The following is a 20,712-nucleotide window of genomic DNA, read 5'->3' as shown; positions in this document are numbered from 1 at the left end:
GTTCCCGTAGCATTTTCCCATAACCGATAAAAGCCCGAGTCGTCACAATTCGGATTCCTTGCCTAGGTAACTCTTGCTCCCATATTTGAATTTGCTAAAGTCTTATTCGGTAATTTAATTTTCTAGTTTACTTTAATTTAATTAAGTAATTAGTTTAATTAATTATTAGTTTTAAAATAAAATAAATAAAAATCCAAAAATATATATTTTCTTAATTATTACTTTAAATTAGCTTTCAGAACTAGTTTCGTTAATCTAATAAGTGTTTCTAGGGTTCGATATTCCCGGTCTTCCCATAGCTATTATACACCCGATAGGTTCACTTGCCTGTTGCTAGTGGTTTGGTTTAGGGTATTCTAGGTTTTTATTACTCGTTGTGCTTGGTCATTATTTGCTAAATTTTTATATACCACTTTACGCACATCAGACACTAATACCAATCAAGGCCTACTGATGAATGTATAACATGTCTAGGGTGTTAACATTGAATTATGACTAATGATAGCCATATAAGGCCTATTGAAGAAAGTATGGTGTGTTTCAGGCGTTAACACCTAACCATGACTAATAACACTCATATACAACTCTTTTAAAGCAATTGTGACATGAGAGATATAACGGGACACTAAAAACGATCAAGAACTAGTATGACCCACTAATGAACGTATGGTTTATTGAGCGTTAACACTGATTACTATACTCTTATACAACTATTTTAGAGCAACTATAAATATCACTTGTATTTATTTTATATTTAAAATACAATTTCTTATAATATTTAAGGTTTAATTAGTTTTTATATATATATATATATATATATTTTTACATTAACAACTCTTTATTTTAATTATTAAAAATAAAAAAATTAATTCTATTTAGCTCCTACTAGTAGCTGTGCTCGCGCGTTGCGGCGGGATGCAATGGATATGTGTTCTGTATGAGCTCGGTTTACAGTGCGGGGTTGATGCAATGAGAATTTGGACAGACTTAATTAGACTTGTGGGTCGTCTAAATTAAGAAATGACTACAAAGTTGAGATACGAAACTCTTCTAATTAGAGTTTTATCTAATGGGTAAACTTTGAGCAAAACATAACTATACGACGTTTCAAATAATATTAAATGAAAGTTGCATGTTGCTCCTTGTGCATAATAGGTTAACAATTTGTTAGCTACAATTCCTTGCTGCAAATTGTTGGTTCAAATTTCTTAGGCTAATTTGCATATCATCCTTCATTGATATTATTGCTAATCCATCAAATGATGAAAATGTGCATTTATGACTTTCAAACTGTAGACCTTTTATCATCACTTTCTTGATACTTTTAGCACACATTTGACATACTTTTTTGCCATTTATATTCACTTTCTTGATACTTTTAGGACATAGTTGATTTCATTCAGATTGTTTTTTATCTTCACTTTCTTGATGCATTTAGCACGCATTTGATACTTTTTTGCCATTTATATTCACTTTCTTGATACTTTTAATACGCTAGTCTCTATTGATCACATTTTTTGTAGTGTGTCCTATAAAGTTAAAGTTATAAGACTCAAATGTCAAGTGTCCTGCAAAGTTATGTTATAATAAAACTATAGCGAATAAGCATCGTATAAAACAGATGTTTTATGACTCAAATATCAAATGTCCTATTACGGTGTATTATAATAACACCATAATGATTAAGCGTCTTATAATGGTTAAAGTTATAAGACCATAGTGTAAAATGTCCTATTAAGTTATGTACTTATATGACTTTGACTAGAAAGGGTCCTATAACACCGGACATTTATAACTTAACTACAAAGTGTCCTATTAACTTGTGTTATAATAAGACCTTCAGTGATCAAATGTCCTATTACATTACCATATAATGGGACACCAACAACTACATATCTTATAAATTACTTTATTAGGATTTACATTTTAAGTGTCTTATTAAGTTATAAGATAATACGACCCCAAAGAATCATCCATCCTATAAAATAACTTTTTAGGACACCGGTCGTGTAGTGTATATTGTAAAAGAACCCCCGATATTCATTTGTCCTATTAAATAGATTTTAGGACCCTATTTTACAAGCGTCCCACACAAAAGGTCTTAAAAAGCCCCTTTTGTTGTAGTGTCATCTCTCTACACCTCATCTTTAATTTTCTAACTCATTCAATTCTTAACCAAATTCTTTGATTCCAGTCTAATCTTATTATTTTTGCGAGAGGAATTCACATGTGGCGTCGGTTTCCATCAATTCTATCTAGATTTTTTCCGGATTCGTGTTGAGTGTAAAGAACCCTAAGTGTTATTTCTTGTAATTGAAGCTTAGTAAATCTTTTTTCATCGCTAAAAAGGTATGTATTTCACTTATTTTGATTAAAGATTTATAAGTTTTGAATTTTGATGACAACAGTTTGCTGACAGATTTGTTTTCATTTATTTATTGGTATGTAAATTGATGTTAAACGATGATTATTGAATGATTGTTGATTCTAGGATATAGTATTATGAGTCTAGTTTCCAGAAATGTAAAGTTTGTAATTTTTGGACGAATTTTGAATAGTTTTTATGATTTTACAAAAATACTAGTCAAAGCTGATTCGGGGAGTTATAATCTGGTCTGTCTTTCCGATACCATAACTCCCTAATGAAAAAACCAAACAGGTTGGTTCCATTTCTGAAAATTAGTATTATGAGTTTTGAAGACAACCCAATTGGTCTTGCAGAATTTGGATTAATGAGTTGATAGAACCATTAAACAAGTGTTTTTTGTGCAATCTGCTGAACTGTTGGTACATATCTGCAATGGTTGAATTATTGTGAGTTTTATATGCATGAGAAAAATATAATAAAAATTGTTTGAGAAACTTAATTCATATATTTTACTGTGGTAAATTTTGTATAATTTATACTTAATCTTTTATTAGTGAATAAAGTCAGTTTGTACATGTTATAATCTGTCTCGTGAACTAAGTGATCATAAGTTAAGTTGTATGATGAATGTTTGGTTGATTTGCCATGATACGATGTGTGAATACATGTTAGGACTTTTTAGTACAGTTGACATTGATTATCACCAACGAGTCGTCGATTCAAGTTTGTGTTTGTGTATAGATTATGTCTAATGTGATTGTGCGTGATAGTCGTCGTGCTATGCGTGGACGTACCACGGTACCTAGGAAGGGTGAAAACCATCGTGGTGGGGCATCACTTGCCGGATCACATGAGGGTGAAAACCATCGCGGTGGGGCAAAAATACTAAAACACTCACACAAACCCTAAACGCTCAAGAAACGCTCAAAACGGTTTTCGTGAAAAAAAGTGAAAAATTGATCGATTAACCATCCAAATTTTTTTTTCCGGTGAACCAATGTTTAACTAGATATGTATTAACGATTCCGAGATGTTGTGATGTGATTTCATGGACCCATGAATAAATGCTTGGTGGATTTTGGATCAAGTTTGATAATAATTGGGGAATTTGGTGGATCAGGTCAAGTACAATTGAAGGTAAACAATATAATCTTAAGCTGCGTAAACTGGTTTAGACTACTAATAAAGTTGTCATTATCTGCAATAGAACAATATTCTATTTGATTTGTGTATGTATTTATTTTGTGACTTTATGAAAAAGCAAAAGAAAAGGAGAATTTTAGAATTTTGTTCGAAGTTGAAAAGAATGTTATATATGTTGGGTATAATCTTGAACGGTCAAGTTGGTCAGAGTCAGCAGTTAACGGGTCAAGTGGTGTTGGATCGAGTCAAGCTGGATTAAAGGGATTTATGTTTGTTTTGAAGTGTCTGTTGCTTTGCATTTTTCTTGGTTTTATTGTTTATTAGAGTTAAATCTTGGTCAATTTGTAGGGGAAATTTGTTTAGTTTCGTTAGGTCCATAGTGCCAAACTCAGTTTTATAATCGAATAAAAGGACCAGTTCATACCTCTCACCTCAATTTTGACTATAAGAAAGTCAACATAACTCTTTTGGTAAAATATGACCATCTTCTGTCCAAATAGCATGCTTTCCACATACTTCCCAAATTACTCCTCCATCTATATCCAATCCTTTTACTATTCTTATGCCATTTGCACAACTATTAATCCGGGATAACTCAACAGTATACCACCGAATGCCAAGTTTGAAAAGGAGAAAGTCAAATAAGTTCAATAAACGAAAGATGTAGAAACTGATGCAGATATTGACAACTTTATTAATAGTCCAGACCAGTTACCAGTTGCAGATTATTTTGTTGAGTTCCATTTATATTTAAATTTTTATTATTGCACCAAATGACTAAATTACCAATGCATATATCAATATTGCATGTATTGTAAGAATAAAAAAAAACTGATCCACCGAACTCCCCATTTATTGTCAAAATTAAGACAAATATTTTGAAAGTTCCATATGTCATGTTTGACCAGCAAAAATTCAAACATATCCTTAAATGTTATCTTCTCAACAAAAATATTGCCAGTGCCAAATGACCAAAATACCCTTTCTTTGAAAAAGTTCGAAATTGGACATACCAACTGTTTGGACCTCCAATACGTGTAAGACAAGCATTTGTTTGGTTAATTGGGTTTGAAACATGTTCCTGGTTCTGCGGTTCAATATCAGGTCGCGGGTTCTGGGTCATGAAACGGGTCTGAATTGGTTTAATACTTACAGCAGGAGTTGAATTGTGGCGCTTAATATTTGTTTTTAATAATTTAAGATCGATAGTGGATTAAGTCGTGGGTTGTTAAACTAATTTGCAGGCTAGTTAGTTTGTGTTTTGCTTTGTTTTTTGTTGCTATATACGTTGAAGTATGCGAATGGAAAAGTGTCCCCAAAACAATTAATTACATGTTTCTTTTGCAAACATACGTTAGTTTTGTGTGTAGTTTCTGGCCCGAACCGTGTTTTTACCCACACATCAGTAATCAAAGAAGCCACAAACGAATTGGTGATTGTTATTGATAAACTTATGATTCATTTACAGCGTTACACAAAAACCCATAAACGTAACCATGATTCCGCATGCCTAACGGGCCTACTTACATAATTACATTACAAATTTTCATTTACATAATAATACACATATTAAATTATATCCTAAGTATTATATGTGATTAATACTTCATTGTCACCTTCAGTCACAAACAAACTTAGTGTTGGTATGGGCATACACTCACGATTAATACAAGAATGAATAATCAAATAAACAATAGATTAACTCAAACGGTTGATTGATATAAGTACATAAAAAGGAATCATACTTGAACTTAAATACACAAAAGAAAATACTATAGAAGAAGGTAAGTTGGAGTTGCCATAAAGGCATGAAAAAGTGCTAAGTTTGAGTCATCATGGGAGATGGTTTGAGGAGCTGAGTAAGCTGGAGTGCTTAATGGGGCTTTATTCCCATGAGCCTTTAAGGCTTGAGCTACGACTTTGTCTACAGCATTCTGAAATGAACTAGAGCTTGAACTTGATGAAGCTTGGTGTCGGCTTGGCTTGAACTTGAACTAGAGCTTGAACTTGATGAACTTGATGAAGCTGGAGTGCTTAATGGGGCTTTATTCCCATCATGGGAGAGCTTGAACTTGATATAGCAGTAGTGTTGGCTTGGCTTATGAAAGTTGTGCTCACACTTGTTCCAGTTGTCATATCGGATTTGGAAAGAAAACTAATATGATTTTTCATCCTCAAATTATCATCCATTACAAACGATTTGATAACTGAGGTCAGATCAGACAAACTGATAACATGAAGATTTGATGTTCTTCTGATGGTTATAATATTGTTGCTCCATGAGTAAGGGAGAGAGTTGAGAAGCTTGTCATTGATCTCAATTTGTTCATATTCAATTCCAGCACTGTTGATTTTGGTAATCAACATTTCAAATCTTGAGATGAGACTAGCAATTGTTTCTTCTTGAATATAGTTAAACATATTGAACTCTCCCCTCAACATCCCTTTCCGGTTGTTTCTTATTTCCAAGTTGCCTTCAAACTTGTTCACTAAGGCATCCCCAAAACTGTTGGCAATGGTGTAGTCTCTCAAGATCAATGCAATTTCCCGTGAAAGACATACAGTCAGGACACCAAAAGCTTTGTTGTCTTCACTAAGCATTCTTCTATCAGTGTCATCATAATCTGCCACCGCTTTAGGAACCTCACCATCAGTAGTAGTGGTCAAAGGAAGGTGTGGACCTTGTTCAAAGGGTCTAAGAAGATTGTAGTCAATAATTTTGAGATAATTTTGAAATCTCCATTTAAACTAATCAAAATCACAATCCCACTTCATCAGCTTTGGAGGCTTTGTCATTGTTCCTGCCTCGTTTTCAAACATCACGTACTTCACAGCTTCAGTACTAGCTTCAGTGTTGGAAGTTGCCATTGCTTCAACTAATCTAAGCTCAAAGACACTCGAAACAAAATCTGCTTAAAAACACAAGTCAAGGGTATTCGAATAGGGTATTAGAATGGCTTATTAGAATGGGAATTCGAATAAGTGTTCGAATGGAATCCAACTAAACAAAGTATTCGAATGAACCAGTAGCCCTTTTGAAAAATAATCTTAAGTATAATGTATTTGAATATTAGTATTCGAATCGAATAGAATCTTAATCGAATGAGTATTCGAATTAAAAGGGTATTCGATTAGAATAATTTTGATTCGAATGGCTGGGTGATTCGATTAGATTATCCTTGTTTAATTTGATCACAAACGTATTCGAATTGCAGTCATTCGAATGGCAGTCTCTTCGAATGAAGCTATGTTCGAATGGGATTCGAATGAAGCTATGGCAGTCTATTCTAATGAAGCTATTCTTGGTAAGTTTCAAAGTATCTTTCCTGTCACCTTTTCAAAACACTCCTTTTACGTGTATATCACAACTTTTGAGCAAACTTTTGTGAATATACACATGAACCAACATATTCACCAACTCAAACAATCTTTTGAAGATTCAAACACCATTTTATCACTCTTTTTGTAAACTTTAACATAAACTTTAAGATCTTGAAGCTTTGAACACACTATTCTTGAACTTTTAAAGACCTTTTTCTTGGACTAGTGAACCCGAACCCACTTAACCACCTGAAAATCCATCTTTGACACAAACAAGACCAAAATCAAAGGTTGTGACCCAAGATCTACAACTAGTAGAGCCCCGAAAACTCTGATACCAATTGTAGGTCCCGTGACTGGATCTAATAGCAAACAAACTATTACAAGTTGTCTTGGCATTTCACCGAGTACACCATCGAGTAAGAAATTTATTTTTCTTCTTGTTGATGATCACACGAGGTTCATGTGGGTATTTTTGTTAAAATCAAAAGATGAAGCTTTAGATTATTTCAAAAAATATAAAAGTTTGGTTGAAGGTGAAAGCGGTTACAAAATTGGAATTTTTTCGAACCGACAACGGAGGAGAATTCACATCTTGTGAGTTCTCAAAGTTTTGCACAAGTGAAGGAATCACACGACATTATTCTGTCCCATACACACCCCAACAAAATGGTGTGGTGGAGTGGAGAAATCGAACCGTGATTGACACAATTAGAAGCATGCTCCATGTCACAAAAGTTCCAACACGGTTTTGGGGAGAAGCGGCGAGACATGCTATTTATATCCTAAACCGAGTACCGACAAAATCACTACGAGAAGACTCCCTATGAAGCCTATAAAGTTGTAAAACCCAATCTTGATCATTTACGTGTTTCGGGTGTGTTGGTTATGTGAAAACACCTCCAACTACTTTGGTCAAAAAGATTGACGACCAAGTACCCCTATGGTTTATCTCGGTACCGAACCGGGAAAAAGGCATACAGGATGTACGATATGGTTAGACATCAAATTCATGTTTCTCGAGATGTTATTTTTAATGAGAAACAATGTTGGAATTGGTCTAAAAGTGGTGAAAACTCGGCTGAAAATTTGGTAGTTAATCTGGAACAAGTTGGTAACGTTATTAACTTGTTTCACGAAAATACCCCTAGTGAAATCAGCCCAAACAGCAGCCAAAACAGCCCGAACAACACCGATTTAAGCTCAAACAACACCCAAAACAGCCCAAACAGCACTGATTTCAGCCCAACAGCACCGAAATTAGCCTGAACAGCAGCGAAAGTAGCCCGATCAGTACCAGTTCAGCAAACTGTTCATATCAGCAGCCCGTTTCACCAGTTTCAGCAAACTGCGCGCATCAGCAGCCTGTTTCAACTAATTTACATGATGACCCAGGTCCATCTACCCCAAGACGGTCGAACCGAACCTCAATTTTACCTAAAAAGTTGAAAGATTATGTGTTAAATGTTGAGTTTCCATACGGGGAAGAAAGGGATGAAGGGTTTGAAGATGAAGAATTATTTTTGACTCAAGATGGTGAACCGACGAGTTATGCCGAGGCATCCGGAGTAATTAAAAGAATGGGATAATGCAATGAACGAGGAGATTGCATCTATTGAACGAAACAAGACGTGGGTACTTGTTGACAAGCCAAACGGGTTTAAAGCGATCAGGTTGAAGTGGGTTTATAAAATTAAAAAGGATGCTATGGGTAGAATAGTAAAATACAAAGCACGGCTTGTGGCGAAGGGTTATGTTCAGAAATTTGGTGTGGATTTTAATGAAGTTTTTGCTCCTGTTGCTCGAATTGAAACGGTTAGATTATTACTCACCTTAGCCGCCTGAGAGGGGTGGGAAGTACATCACTTGGATGTGAAGTCGGCGTTCTTACATGGTGAGCTTGACGAGACCGTGTATGTTAGTCAACCGGAAGATTCGAGAAGAAAGGAAGTGAAAATAAAGTTTATTTATTAAAGAAGGCCCTTTACGGGTTAAAGCAAGCACCGTGGGCTTGGAATGTGAAACTCGACAAAGTGTTGCAATCGTTTGGTTTTTACCAATGTCAACGAGAAACGGCGGTGTATTAAAATATATAGAGAATGACATATTAATAATATGTGTGTATGTTGACGATTTACTTGTCACAGGTTCAAGTAAGGATGAAATTCTTAAATTCAAGAAACAAATGGAGGAACAATTCGAGATGAGTAATTTGGGTTTATTGTCATTCTATCTCGGAAAAGAAGTCTCACAATCTGAAACCGGGATCGAGATCAAGCAAGAAACCTATGCCAAGAAGATCTTAAAAGAAACAAATATGGGGATTTGTAATCCTACCAAGTGTCCACTTGAACTGAGCATAAGGCTTTCAAAAGACGAGAAGGGGAAACCCGTTGATGCTACCGTCTACCGAAGAATAATCGGGTGTTTAAGGTATTTGTTACATACGAGACCGGATTTGAGTTTTTCTGTTGGAATAGCGAGTCGGTATATGCAAGAGCCAAAGGAATCTCACATGGATGCGATTAAACATATTCTTCGGTATGTTAAAAGAACCGTGTCTTACGGTTTAAAGTATTCGAGGGGTGGAAGTCGTCACCTTTACGGGTATTCCGATAGTAGCCATGGAGTTGATGATGACGATGGAAAAAGTACTACCGGGTATGTCTTTTACTTTGATGATTCCCCGGTTACTTGGTGTACTAAAAAACAGCCAACGATAGCTTTATCTTCGTGCGAAGCGGAGTTTATGACAGCAACCGCGGCTGCGGGTCAAGTTGTTTGGCTCCAAGAATTACTTAGTGAAGTAACGGGATGGCCGATGGAAACCGTAGTATTATATGTTGATAATACATCTTCCATTGCACTTATGAAGAACCCGGTGTGGCATGGTCGAAGTAAACATATAAAAACAAAGTATCACTTCATACGAGACTGTATCAAGAACGGGGATGTTAGAGTGGAACATATTCCCGGAAGCGAACAACGAGCTGACACGTTGACGAAGGCTCTAGCTCGTATAAAGTTTGCGGAGATGCAAAAGCTAATTGGAGTGGATGATCTCTTGAAAGCCAAACCGAAATTAGAGGGGTGATTGTTAGCCATAATTTGGTTTGGTCCGGTCCATCGAGCCTATGGTGGATCAGATCCTTGGAGACCAAGTCGAGCACATGATTTGGGCTACAAGTTATTTATTAATTATTATTTAGATTTGTTTTTACCAATTAGTATTTGAATATGATTATGGTATATGTATTCTAGTCTAGTTGGGTTTTGAAATCTAAATTAGTATATATACCCGAGCTTGTGGGTTATATCATTATGCATTGTAATTTTTCGAGCTAACGAAAGTTACAAGGATCGAGCTTATGATCTAAATTCGTTTTGTGTTTTTGATTCTAGTTACCAAACTTCAACAACCACCTAAAGACTTGGACTTGATAAACAAGTCCGGCGAACCTATTCAAAAAAATTACAGAAAACATGCAGATACACCATGTGTCCAAAGAATCCTTCAGCCCGCGTATAGAATCATTCACACGTTCAATTCAACCATGAATTACTATTTTACCCCTGGCCGATCAAGATTTTTCCCAACATGAAGTACCTTTAAGTACGGCATAATTCAAATTTTTTAGCACTCCTATCTCAAGTAACTACCCATTAGCCAGCTTACTTAACCATGTGTAAATCTTTTGAGTCTGCCTTTTTAACTTTTACTTTTGAGTCTTTAGTTGGCCAGCTTACTCATTTTGGTAATAAAATGGGCTGCCATGGGTAATCTTGGAACTTGGGACTGCACGAAACTATTGGTTCATGGTCATACTGGGCTATTTTTGTCAAAATTGACCTTTTTGTCTACGTTGACCTTTTGTGGTCAAAATTGACCTTTGACTATGGTTGACTTTCGAGTGATCAACTTCACATGTGTTAGTAGAAGTTATTATAAGGATCAAATGCTGATATTTGTCAGAATATATTAGTTACCCAGTACACAATTACAAAAAATTTTTTTCTATTGAAGCCATTGTCTTAATAGAAGTTATTAAGATTTAAGGATAAAAGGTTGATTTTTGTAATTAGTATTATAAGTCAATCTTTGCTTTATTTGTATTGGACTGAAAATTCTGTATTGGAGGTCCAAACAGTTCGTATATCTAATTTTGAACTTTTTCATAGTAAGGGTATTTTGGTCATTAGACTCTATGATAAAACTTTTGGTTTTGAGAAGACAAAGTTTAAGTATATGAGTATTCAGTTGGTTTGGGAAGTGGATGAATTGTTGCTTAACAATAGCATTTGGTTAACAATCCAGCGGAATGCTCTTATCCTTAAACGTTATCTTCTCAACCAAAAATTAAAATTTATTAGTTAAATAAACCTATTAGATAATTAATTAATGACATTAATCATACAGCCGATAATCGGTTTATTGTTTTGTTATTTTACTGGAAGATGATGTTGCTTGTTTGTATACATATTGTAATCCAAAATAAAATTTGTCTGTTTTTTTAACGACCAAAATTTTTGATGAATTAATTTTAGTGAACAATGCATGCTAGTAAGAAGATGATGCAATTATCTTGAGCATTTATCATTAGACGATCATTCACTTGCTATATAGCCCTTGACCTAATGTTATTTATGAGATCATTTAAAAAAGTTGATATTTTTTATATGCAAGAAAACAAGAAAATGGAATAGGTCTAGTAAGAAACGGCAATACTTTGCAAAATCAAATATATCTTAAATATATATAAACGAAACCTTTAAAAGCTCTCTAGTTGCTTCCTACATTCTCTCAAACCATCAAATTGTTTGATTTGTAAACGAAAGTTTCTTACGCATTTGACCCTAATTTATGGGTATGTGTCTCACCAAACCAAAATAAATAACCCTGAAACGAGTTATAACATCTCATTATATTAAAAATTAATCTAACTAAATATTTTATATGAAAATCTTATAAAATAGAGATATATTAATACCCATTTAAAAAAAGATATTATATATATATATATATATATATATATATATATTATGAAACAATTTTATAGTAAAAAAATAAGTGGGTCATAAGTCTCACTAAACTCAAATAACTTTTAAACGACTTATAATATCTTATTTATTTGTGAAACCATTCCATCATCAAACCCTAAGTATCCTATTAACTTTTTTACATTAAATAAAACTAAAATTTTAAAAAAATATATAAATATTAGAAACGAAAAATGAAAACAACCCCATTATACGGGATATAACCTAGTAATATAATCTTATTTAAATGAAAACTGATAATGAAATGGGTAATAGATAGAAAGTGAAAATCAAGGGGCCAAAATTGGAAAACTAATTTCACAACCGGACTGCCCCACGTACAATTATAAAGAAAACCCTAATCCTCATGTATTTTCACAAGAGACTTCTAATTAAGTGTTAGGAAATCTAAACAAAAAAGCTTTCCAAACATAGAAAAAAATTATTCGCTGTCAATCCAAACATGAAAGAACGAATCTTGACCGGATAAGTGAAATATTAATAATTATGAATAATCTAACAAAATCCCTTGTTCAAGTACTTCTTTTGTGATTGTTTCTAGAGTGAAGTGTCTCCCTATCTACACATGTAATACAATTTGAGAAAAGACATGTGGAGAAGTGTGTGGTTGTTACGTCTATAGACGTAATTCTTTATGTACGTGAATGTTTATTTGAGACGAATTTGGTGAAAGTAAAATATTATACATACGACTATCAGCTATCTATATGCATTAATGTTTGTCATAAACACATAACATTACACGACTACTACATTATAAATCAAAACTAAGAAATTTGAATGGAGTAAAAAACAAAAAATAAAAAACAAAATAAATAAAAAATCATTTTTCATCTAACTGAGCCTATATATAGATGTAACCCTAAGTCTCTTTTCATTAACGCATAAAACATCATCTCTGTTACTTATAACCCCGCACCTGCCACCACATGTAACCCTAATCTGCCATCGTTTGATTTTTTATGGTGCAGAGAACTGAAGAGCTGATTGTTAATTACTAATAACATGTTGATTGTTCATAGGGCTTTACACAATGAATCAGGTACGTATATGCATCCTACAATAATGTTTACTGAACTTTACCTCTTAGATTATTAACTCATGTTACAGATTGTTCCTAACAATACTTATTAATTTCAGATGGGGTTGTGAGATTACATCTGGATTTACGTCAGCTTCAGGTGAGTATATTTATGTCAGTTGTTCTTAACATGTTCAAACGTTAATTCATCCAAAACCAGAGATTCCATACGGTGTTAAAAAACATGTTGTTAAGATTTCTAAAATTGATAAAATTAATGTTTGAAACCTCAGCTTTTATCCGAACACCTCAGATTTCATGTGATGTTAAAAAAAATTTGTCTTAGCATTTATTCTCAATAATGTATATATGTGTGAACCCTCGGGTGCACGCATATAATGTATATATGTGAGAACCCTCGGGTGGGCAAGAGTGAAATTGCACTTATTTTGACATTATTTTACTAATCTCGTGAAAATAACGTTAAAAATGGCGGAAGGTTTATCATGCATCATGTGGTGGCGTTGATAGCCGAAAGACAAGGGTACATGCACTAATCAGCCGGTGTCCCGATGATTGAGTGCTATGTGCCTTATGTCCAAGGCTTGATGCAAAACTACTACCGAGCCGGGGGTCTATCCGGAAGCAGCCTCTCTATCCCTATGGGGTAGAGGTAAGGTTGTCTACATCTTACCCTCCTCAGACCCTACCATAGCTCTGCTATTGGTGGGATATACTGAGTACGATGATGATGATGATTTATTCTCAATAATCATCTCATTTTATAACTAGAATGTACTTCTATTCATATTATGCATGCAAATAATTTTGTCATCAAAATTTTAATATCACGCAACCTGTTTTATTACATCTAATCACCTAATTCTAGTATTCTTCATTATCTATACATCCAAAATGCAGTAAGGGTAGGGGTGGGGTGTGTATGGTTTGGTCTGGTCGGTCATGGGCTAAAACATAACCAACCACCAAGAAGTCGGTTTTTGAAACTGTTGGGTTTTTATTTTTTTGGGCTACCATTTGGGGGGAAATTTTAGGCCAAAAAATTGGCCAAAATAATGAGTTTAGGCCTTATGTTTTTGACAATTAATGATTAATTGATAATTATATATTTGGGCTTAAATATTTGAAAAACACTACTTGTTAAATTCTTATCAAATTACTTAACATTAATCTATATAGTCTGCAGTTGGGTTTTATTTTTTATAACATGCAAAACCGAAAATGAATCAAAAATTCAGTTTTTTCGGTTTCATGAAAGTGAATAGATTGTTGTAATAGTTCAATTAAATTGGTGGATAAGTTGTTATAAAAATATGAGCAACAAAAGACAATATCATTCCCATATTTATTTATTTATTTTTATAAATTGCAGGCTGAAAGTTTTGGGCCTTAACCAATAGATTATCTTTTCATGAATGTGGGCTTTCGTCGTGGTTATAACAAATTATGGATTAGGGTTACGCAGACTTTCTACATATACAAATGAAACTACATTGTTAGGGCCATTTTGTGATTAATCTTTCGTATTTGGTTGTAATGTTATGTCCATGTATGTTAGCTAGTCGGTTTGTGTTTATTTTTATGTTTGGCCCAAGACCATGTATTTTGGAGCCCATTGCGCCGTAATAACTAATAGAAAGTGCATGAGCACACATTATATATAATGTGTGTATCTCATGCACACAATAACCTTTTGCCATTTGCTTATCTAATCCACAAGTTCAAAACTCCTTCTCTCTTCTCGTCTCTAACTTTCACGGCAATAATAACCAAACAAGATTCGAGATCTCGGTCCTCACTAGTGATTTCCGCTATCTAGTGGGGAGGTTGATCCAAGTAGACTAGTATTCGTGTTGTTTGATCCGTCCAAGGGACCTACATCCCTTTCAAGTATAAACATTTATTCTCTGCACCCTTCCTGTACAAAGCCAGCTAACAAAGATGGCATTCTCATTCAGAGGTCAATGTAAGATCTTTTAGTTTTGTTTTAACGAATCTTATTTGCTCAATCGTTCTTTACATGTTTGAAAATTAAAGCTTGTTTTGCAAAAAAACATATTTGTGAATTTTTAATTTTGATGTTTTTATGAACATATATCCATTAATTTAGTTGCTATTTAATGTAGCATATTTACTTATGTTTGAGAAACTAGTAAATCGATATCAGACACATTTCCTTTAATATTTTGGGAATTTTGTTTCGCTACGTGCATGTTGTGATATAGATCTCAAACAATGGATGAATAATTTGTAATGGAAATATCTTTTTTTGTTTCATATTTGGTATGCTTAAAATATTGGAGATTTAACGTTTTCTACTTGTTTTGTCCAATTTAAATGTGAGGTTTGATGTTACGCATCACACGTTACCGTCAGATTTGGGTAATCAATTAGGAGGGGATTATAGCATGTTGATTGTTTATAGAGTCTTGATGGTCATCATTCAGAAAGGTAACAAGATTCTCGACTTCATTCTTTATGGTCTCATAATTAGCAACCAACTTTATTATGGTCGCAAAAAGAACAACCTCAATAAACTTTTTCTTTTATGTTTTTTATTCTTTCAATTTTTAAGGTAGCCAAAGGGAAATATATTACAAGTATTCTTGAAGTCCAATATATATTGATCTCTAAGCAGAAGTTTCCATGTAGTGTAAAATGTATTATATCATAATTCAACTTCTTTATGTAGCATGACAGCAAAGGAAACTTTGACTTTGTGTTATTTTGTTGATGCTGACAAACCAAAAATCTTGACTGGTCCCCAAAATTCGATTCTGCATTTAAAAGGTGGCTCGTAGCCAGATAAAACAGACCCAAATTAAGTGAACTAAACAATTGACAGACATCTCTGTTTTAGTTTTGGGAATAAAAACACGAATTTAACCAAACCAAGAAGTTAAAAACCGGTGCCAGCAGAATGGGTGCAGGACAAAACGGGCCGATTTAGAAAATGGTTACTCACCAAACCCATCAACCAGTTCATTGTTAAAAGTTCTTACAGGTTTTGCTTCATAATTTGTTTATAAATTTAGCTCCTTCCTAAAAGCTTTTAATTTTTCACTATCATAGTAAACAAATATAACCAAAAATCTAATAAATATATATTCAACCTAAAATACCATGCAAATCTAATAAACATAAATTAACTAGAATTTTTTAACCAGTTCTTTGTAAGCAGCTTGGTTAGTATCCGGTTACTGATCATATAGATACTAATCTGGTTTTGGTTTTAAATGGACCAAAAAATTAGGCAATGATTTCTTTTTCTGGCCAGAATCAGGACATAAATATTTTAATTTTAATTCTGATTAGAAGATGAAAAAAAAATCGTAACAAACATCTTAAGCGCCAGTGTAAACAAACATTTTGAATTGATTAATTGTGATAAGATATTCAAAACATATGTGCAAATATATGTAGAGATTACAGGCCCTTATTTTGACTAGTTTGTGGTCAAAACTGTTTTTTTTTGTTTATTTTATTATTTTATTTTTTTGTCAATTATGAGTTTTTTGATCAAAATTGACCTTTTGACTATGGTTGACTTTCTTGTGGTGAACTGCACATGCTGGTGGTTCCTTATTGTTAGAATATATCAGCAACTAGTTTTTTGTTGACAACTTAAGATCATTCTTAGTATACCCGGTACATAATCACAAAAACAAACTATTGAAGCCATTGTCTTACTGGAAGTTATTAAAGATCACAAGTTTATTTTGGTGATTAGTGTTATAAGTCAATCTTTTTCTGACTTGTATTGGGCTGAAAACTCTGTATTGAAGGTCCACTTTTGAACTCTTTCATAGTAAGGGTATTTTAGTCATTGGGCTGTATAAAAAAGTTTAAGGATATGATAATTCAGTTTAATTGGGAAGTGGATGAATTGTTACTTAATAGCAGCAATTTGATTAATCATGACTTTTCACAAGACAAATTGAAGCTTAAAGCAAACAAATAAAATAAATAAATAACCAACAACCAATATTCAATATTCAATATTCAATTATACAAAAGCCTCTCATAAATAAACTTACAGAGAGTTTAGCACCATCAACGAGTATTATTGCAGCTAATAGTATAGAGCTCCATCAACGAGTATACGTGTTTTATACGTGTTGGCCCTCAAAGATGGCCTGCAAACCATAAATTTACAAGTTTTATATGTGTTTCAAAACGCTACTTAGCAAACATAACATAGTATTTATTGAGATTAAATACTGATTCAGAAAGAAAGAAATAACACACACATCATGGAATGACAGGTTTCGGTCTACTTCATTTTCTTTTAATTATGCTTTACTAATGTTCTCGGTTTACCCGAATAAATGACATGATAAACCCGAGCCTGGGTCGAAATCCCAGTAGCAGTTCGCTTGGTATCCGGGAACTAATAGGTTCCAATCACCATATAAAATGAAAGAACATAACAAGGTCTTTTCATCGATTTTGATTGAAAGATGAAAAACTCTCACACAAGCATTTCGTCGAGCAGGTGGTGTGCATGAATTAAAAAATACGTGAATATGTATGTATAATTTGATTCAATTGAAGCATTCATGATTAAATTGTGAATTGATTGCAAGTATAAATTCTTATATGATTAATAAAGAAGTGATTATTCTGTTTTGATGTACCTGATTAAGACAAATACTCATGTTGTGGCTGACAAGCTTATTTACAGCTCTACGTAGTACTCGATAGTCTTTCTATGGTATCTACCCATTCAGGCTCACTTCTGTTACAAAGATGTGAACCCAAAACTTCGATTGTTAAGGGAAGACCAGCAGCATAATGTACAACTTTTCTAGATAGCTCTTCATACCCATGAACTGGAATCTCTCTCCCAAATGCATGCCTACTAAATAGGCAAACCGCTTCCTCATCTGATAACAGATTAACATCATGAATAATGCTCACTCCATGTGCTACGAGCACCTGCTGATCTCTTGTTGTGATGACAATTCTACTCCCCGGCTTAAACCAAGTGAGCTCACCTGCTAACGCCTCAAGTTGCTCTATATCATCCACATCGTCTAGAACAAGAAGAACTTTTGTACTAGGCATCATCCTTTTCATCTTATTTTTCCCATCAGAAACACTTGTTACATCAATGTTTTGATCATCTAACACATCTTTAAGGACCTGCTTTTGCAATTCCTTCAAACCAGACAACGAGCCTTTTGAAACTTCCCTCACATTCTCAACAAAGCTTTTACGCTCAAACCAATTGGAAATATGATCAAAAACAGCTCTCGCTAAAGTTGTCTTTCCACCACCTCCCATCCCCTTGATCCCTATCATGCGGACATCATCGGAACCAATTTCTAAAGATGAAACTACATCCTTCACCCGGGTCTCCATGCCTACTAACTTCCCATCAATGCTCGAATTAGTGAAATATGGCTTTCGGGAAATTTCTTGAACAATTTGTTGAATAAATTTAGCTTCATGCCTATGAATTAAAGAAGATTCATTCAGGTTGCATGAATGTCCCTATGAAGAACATGTTACATAGGAAAGAAAAGAAGAATATAAGATGAAGGAATTACCCATTAAAAGTAGTCTTCAACTCCATCCCTGCCAAGCCGGCTGCTTCTTTGAGAGCATTTCTCCATCTTCCAACATCATCTTCATTTTCCTGTTTGATAAAGTTCAAAGCTTTCTTAGTCTTAACAAGATTTAACACAAGTACAAAGCAATTGGATAAGAAACAAAATGCTAGAGTGGAACAAAGATAGTCGAGAGGTAGAACAAAGCTCCTACTAACCTTTTCATGTTCTGCAAAGGCTTTTCCAAATGCCCCACTTTGGTGACGGACTTCAGTGGGTTCGACATCAAAGAATATGGGGTAAGCAGTCTGCTCCATCGTCTTCTGACAATCCATAATCTGTACAAGCTCATCCAAGCACCATGATGAAGATGCATAGTTCTTGGAGAAAACAATGATGTGAAATCTCGAGTCTTTAATGGATCTGATGAGTTGCTCACTTATTCTTTCCCCTTTCTGGATTTTTTCATCATCTTTGTAAGTTATAATGCCTTTCTGGTGAAGAGCATGATAAAGATGATCAACAAAGTTCTTGCGCGTGTCTTCACCCCGAAAGCTTAAAAAGACATCATACTTGAAGCTCTTTTGAACTAATGAAGCTGAAGTAGATGCCATTGAATGTATGCTTAAAGGGTCAGATAAAACGAATTTGTTTATATGGGGAATTTGTATAATCAGAATGCAAATGAATTAACTTGTAAAGAGATGATCAAATAAGACTTCACAAACTGATATTTTGAGTGGAAAATTTGTGCAATTACGTGGAGGTAGTAAAACCTCTTATTTGGTCAATATAAGATAAGGATCCTTAACTGAATTAAAAAAATAATAATAAATAAAAAGAAGTTATGCTAGTCTGTTATAAACCTAAAATAGTAAAATAATTATATTAAGCATATTAAGTTGATTATAGAAAAAAAATGAGACACACTTTAAACACTGGTACAAAAATGATTTATTTGGGCGGTTGGCTAAACTATTTTGGGCGGTCCATATCTTAAAACCGCTTGAAACATGTATTGTTTATTTCCTACCCAAGCTAACCGCCCTAAACAAAGAAATGACAGCCTAAAATACTTATATTTTCAACCTACAAATGGATTTTGAGCGGTGACTTTTTGAACCGCCTAAAAGAGTTCTTTTTCATTGGTTTAATTTGATGCCATAATCTCCAATAAAATATTTTATATAATTTTTTAAAAAACCTTTAACAACTAATTTTGGGTGGTTTATAGTTTAAAAGAATAAAAGCCATAAATGACAGCTTAAAAATATCTCCAACTGTTTCAACATATTTTGGGCAATGCCTTTTAAAACCGCTCAAAAGGATGGTTTGTTACCTATTTTTTAGTATTTTTTGATAAACTCTAGATATTTTTAATATAGACTAGAAATCCCTAAACGGCTAATGATCTCATCTTCATACTCCCATACTCTTAGTCACTTCTACCTAGGTAAATTCACTCTTTCTTCACTAAAGTCATTTTTCATAATAGCAGGTATCAAAATATAAACTTTATTATATAATTTATTGTTCATATATTTAACTATTGATTTTATATGTATTAACTGATTGTATTTTGTTCATTGTAGATAATCAAATAGTTGTAGCCTTTTCTTTTCTTTATTCAATATCACCGCGTTAAAGGTACGAACAATTTTAGCTTCATTACTGGCCTTTATTGTTGATCTATATGTGTTATATGTGTGTGTATATATAAATTGACCTTTAGAGTATACCGTTCAAAATTGATCTAATAGAGATAAATTTTGAATTGTCCCTGTTGGGAACTGTTTTTTGAATATTCAATCTCATTAGGACGTGTATACATTTTAACTTGTTGACTATTTAAGAAAAAATCGACAGTTGTTTCTTCTACTCCTTCGGGTGTGTGGCTTATCCGCATACTTGGGGAGTTAAGGGGAAACGTTGCCGATTTTTTCTTAAATAGTTAACAAGTTAAAATGTATGCAAATGAGATAGAATGTTTAAAAAGTGGGTTAGGATCCACCGCCTTATGTACCTATTAATGACCCGTGCATAAATTGCATATAACTTATTTGATTTTATTTTATTTTCAGATGGAATGTAGAGAATATTGGATGTACAAAAGTGGACGTCCTTCTGAAATATATACGAATGGCTTTTATACTTTTCTTAAGGCTGCTGAATCCAATCGGAGGAATGTAGGCTCTAAAATGATATGGTGTCCTTGTGTGATTGTAAAA

The 20,712-nt window shown here is 33.7% G+C and overlaps 1 protein-coding gene, 1 long non-coding RNA gene and 1 pseudogene across 4 annotated transcripts in view; 1 reads left to right on the top strand and 2 right to left on the bottom strand.

Moving 5' to 3' along the window:
* LOC143598714 (uncharacterized) overlaps positions 1 to 20,712 on the top strand; it is a 174,599-nt gene that overhangs the window by 94,951 nt on the left and 58,936 nt on the right. The window lies entirely within an intron of this gene.
* LOC143598684 (TMV resistance protein N-like) overlaps positions 1 to 20,712 on the bottom strand; it is a 142,431-nt gene that overhangs the window by 115,861 nt on the left and 5,858 nt on the right. The window contains exon 4 of one of the 2 annotated variants that reach the window (XM_077076844.1): positions 16,978 to 17,068. The exons of the other annotated variant lie outside the window; for it this stretch is intronic. Coding sequence (XP_076932959.1) covers positions 17,042 to 17,068 — 27 coding nt within the window. The 3' untranslated portion in view covers positions 16,978 to 17,041. Of the gene's footprint in view, positions 1 to 16,977; positions 17,069 to 20,712 lie in introns of those variants that run through there. 2 annotated transcript variants of the gene reach the window in all.
* On the bottom strand, positions 17,619 to 19,098 carry LOC143598406 (disease resistance protein RPV1 pseudogene; annotated as a pseudogene). The gene is made up of 3 exons (XR_013147108.1): positions 18,703 to 19,098; positions 18,485 to 18,573; positions 17,619 to 18,387 (listed from the first exon to the last, which is right to left on the bottom strand). The product of XR_013147108.1 is annotated as a disease resistance protein RPV1 pseudogene (transcript).

This window comes from Bidens hawaiensis, unplaced genomic scaffold (assembly GCF_021521415.1).
Source record: "Bidens hawaiensis isolate Kalapana, Puna unplaced genomic scaffold, B.hawaiensis_p1.1 tig00001904_1, whole genome shotgun sequence".
NCBI classification, from domain to species: Eukaryota; Viridiplantae; Streptophyta; class Magnoliopsida; order Asterales; family Asteraceae; genus Bidens; species Bidens hawaiensis.
This window is presented reverse-complemented; position numbering and strand designations above follow the sequence as displayed.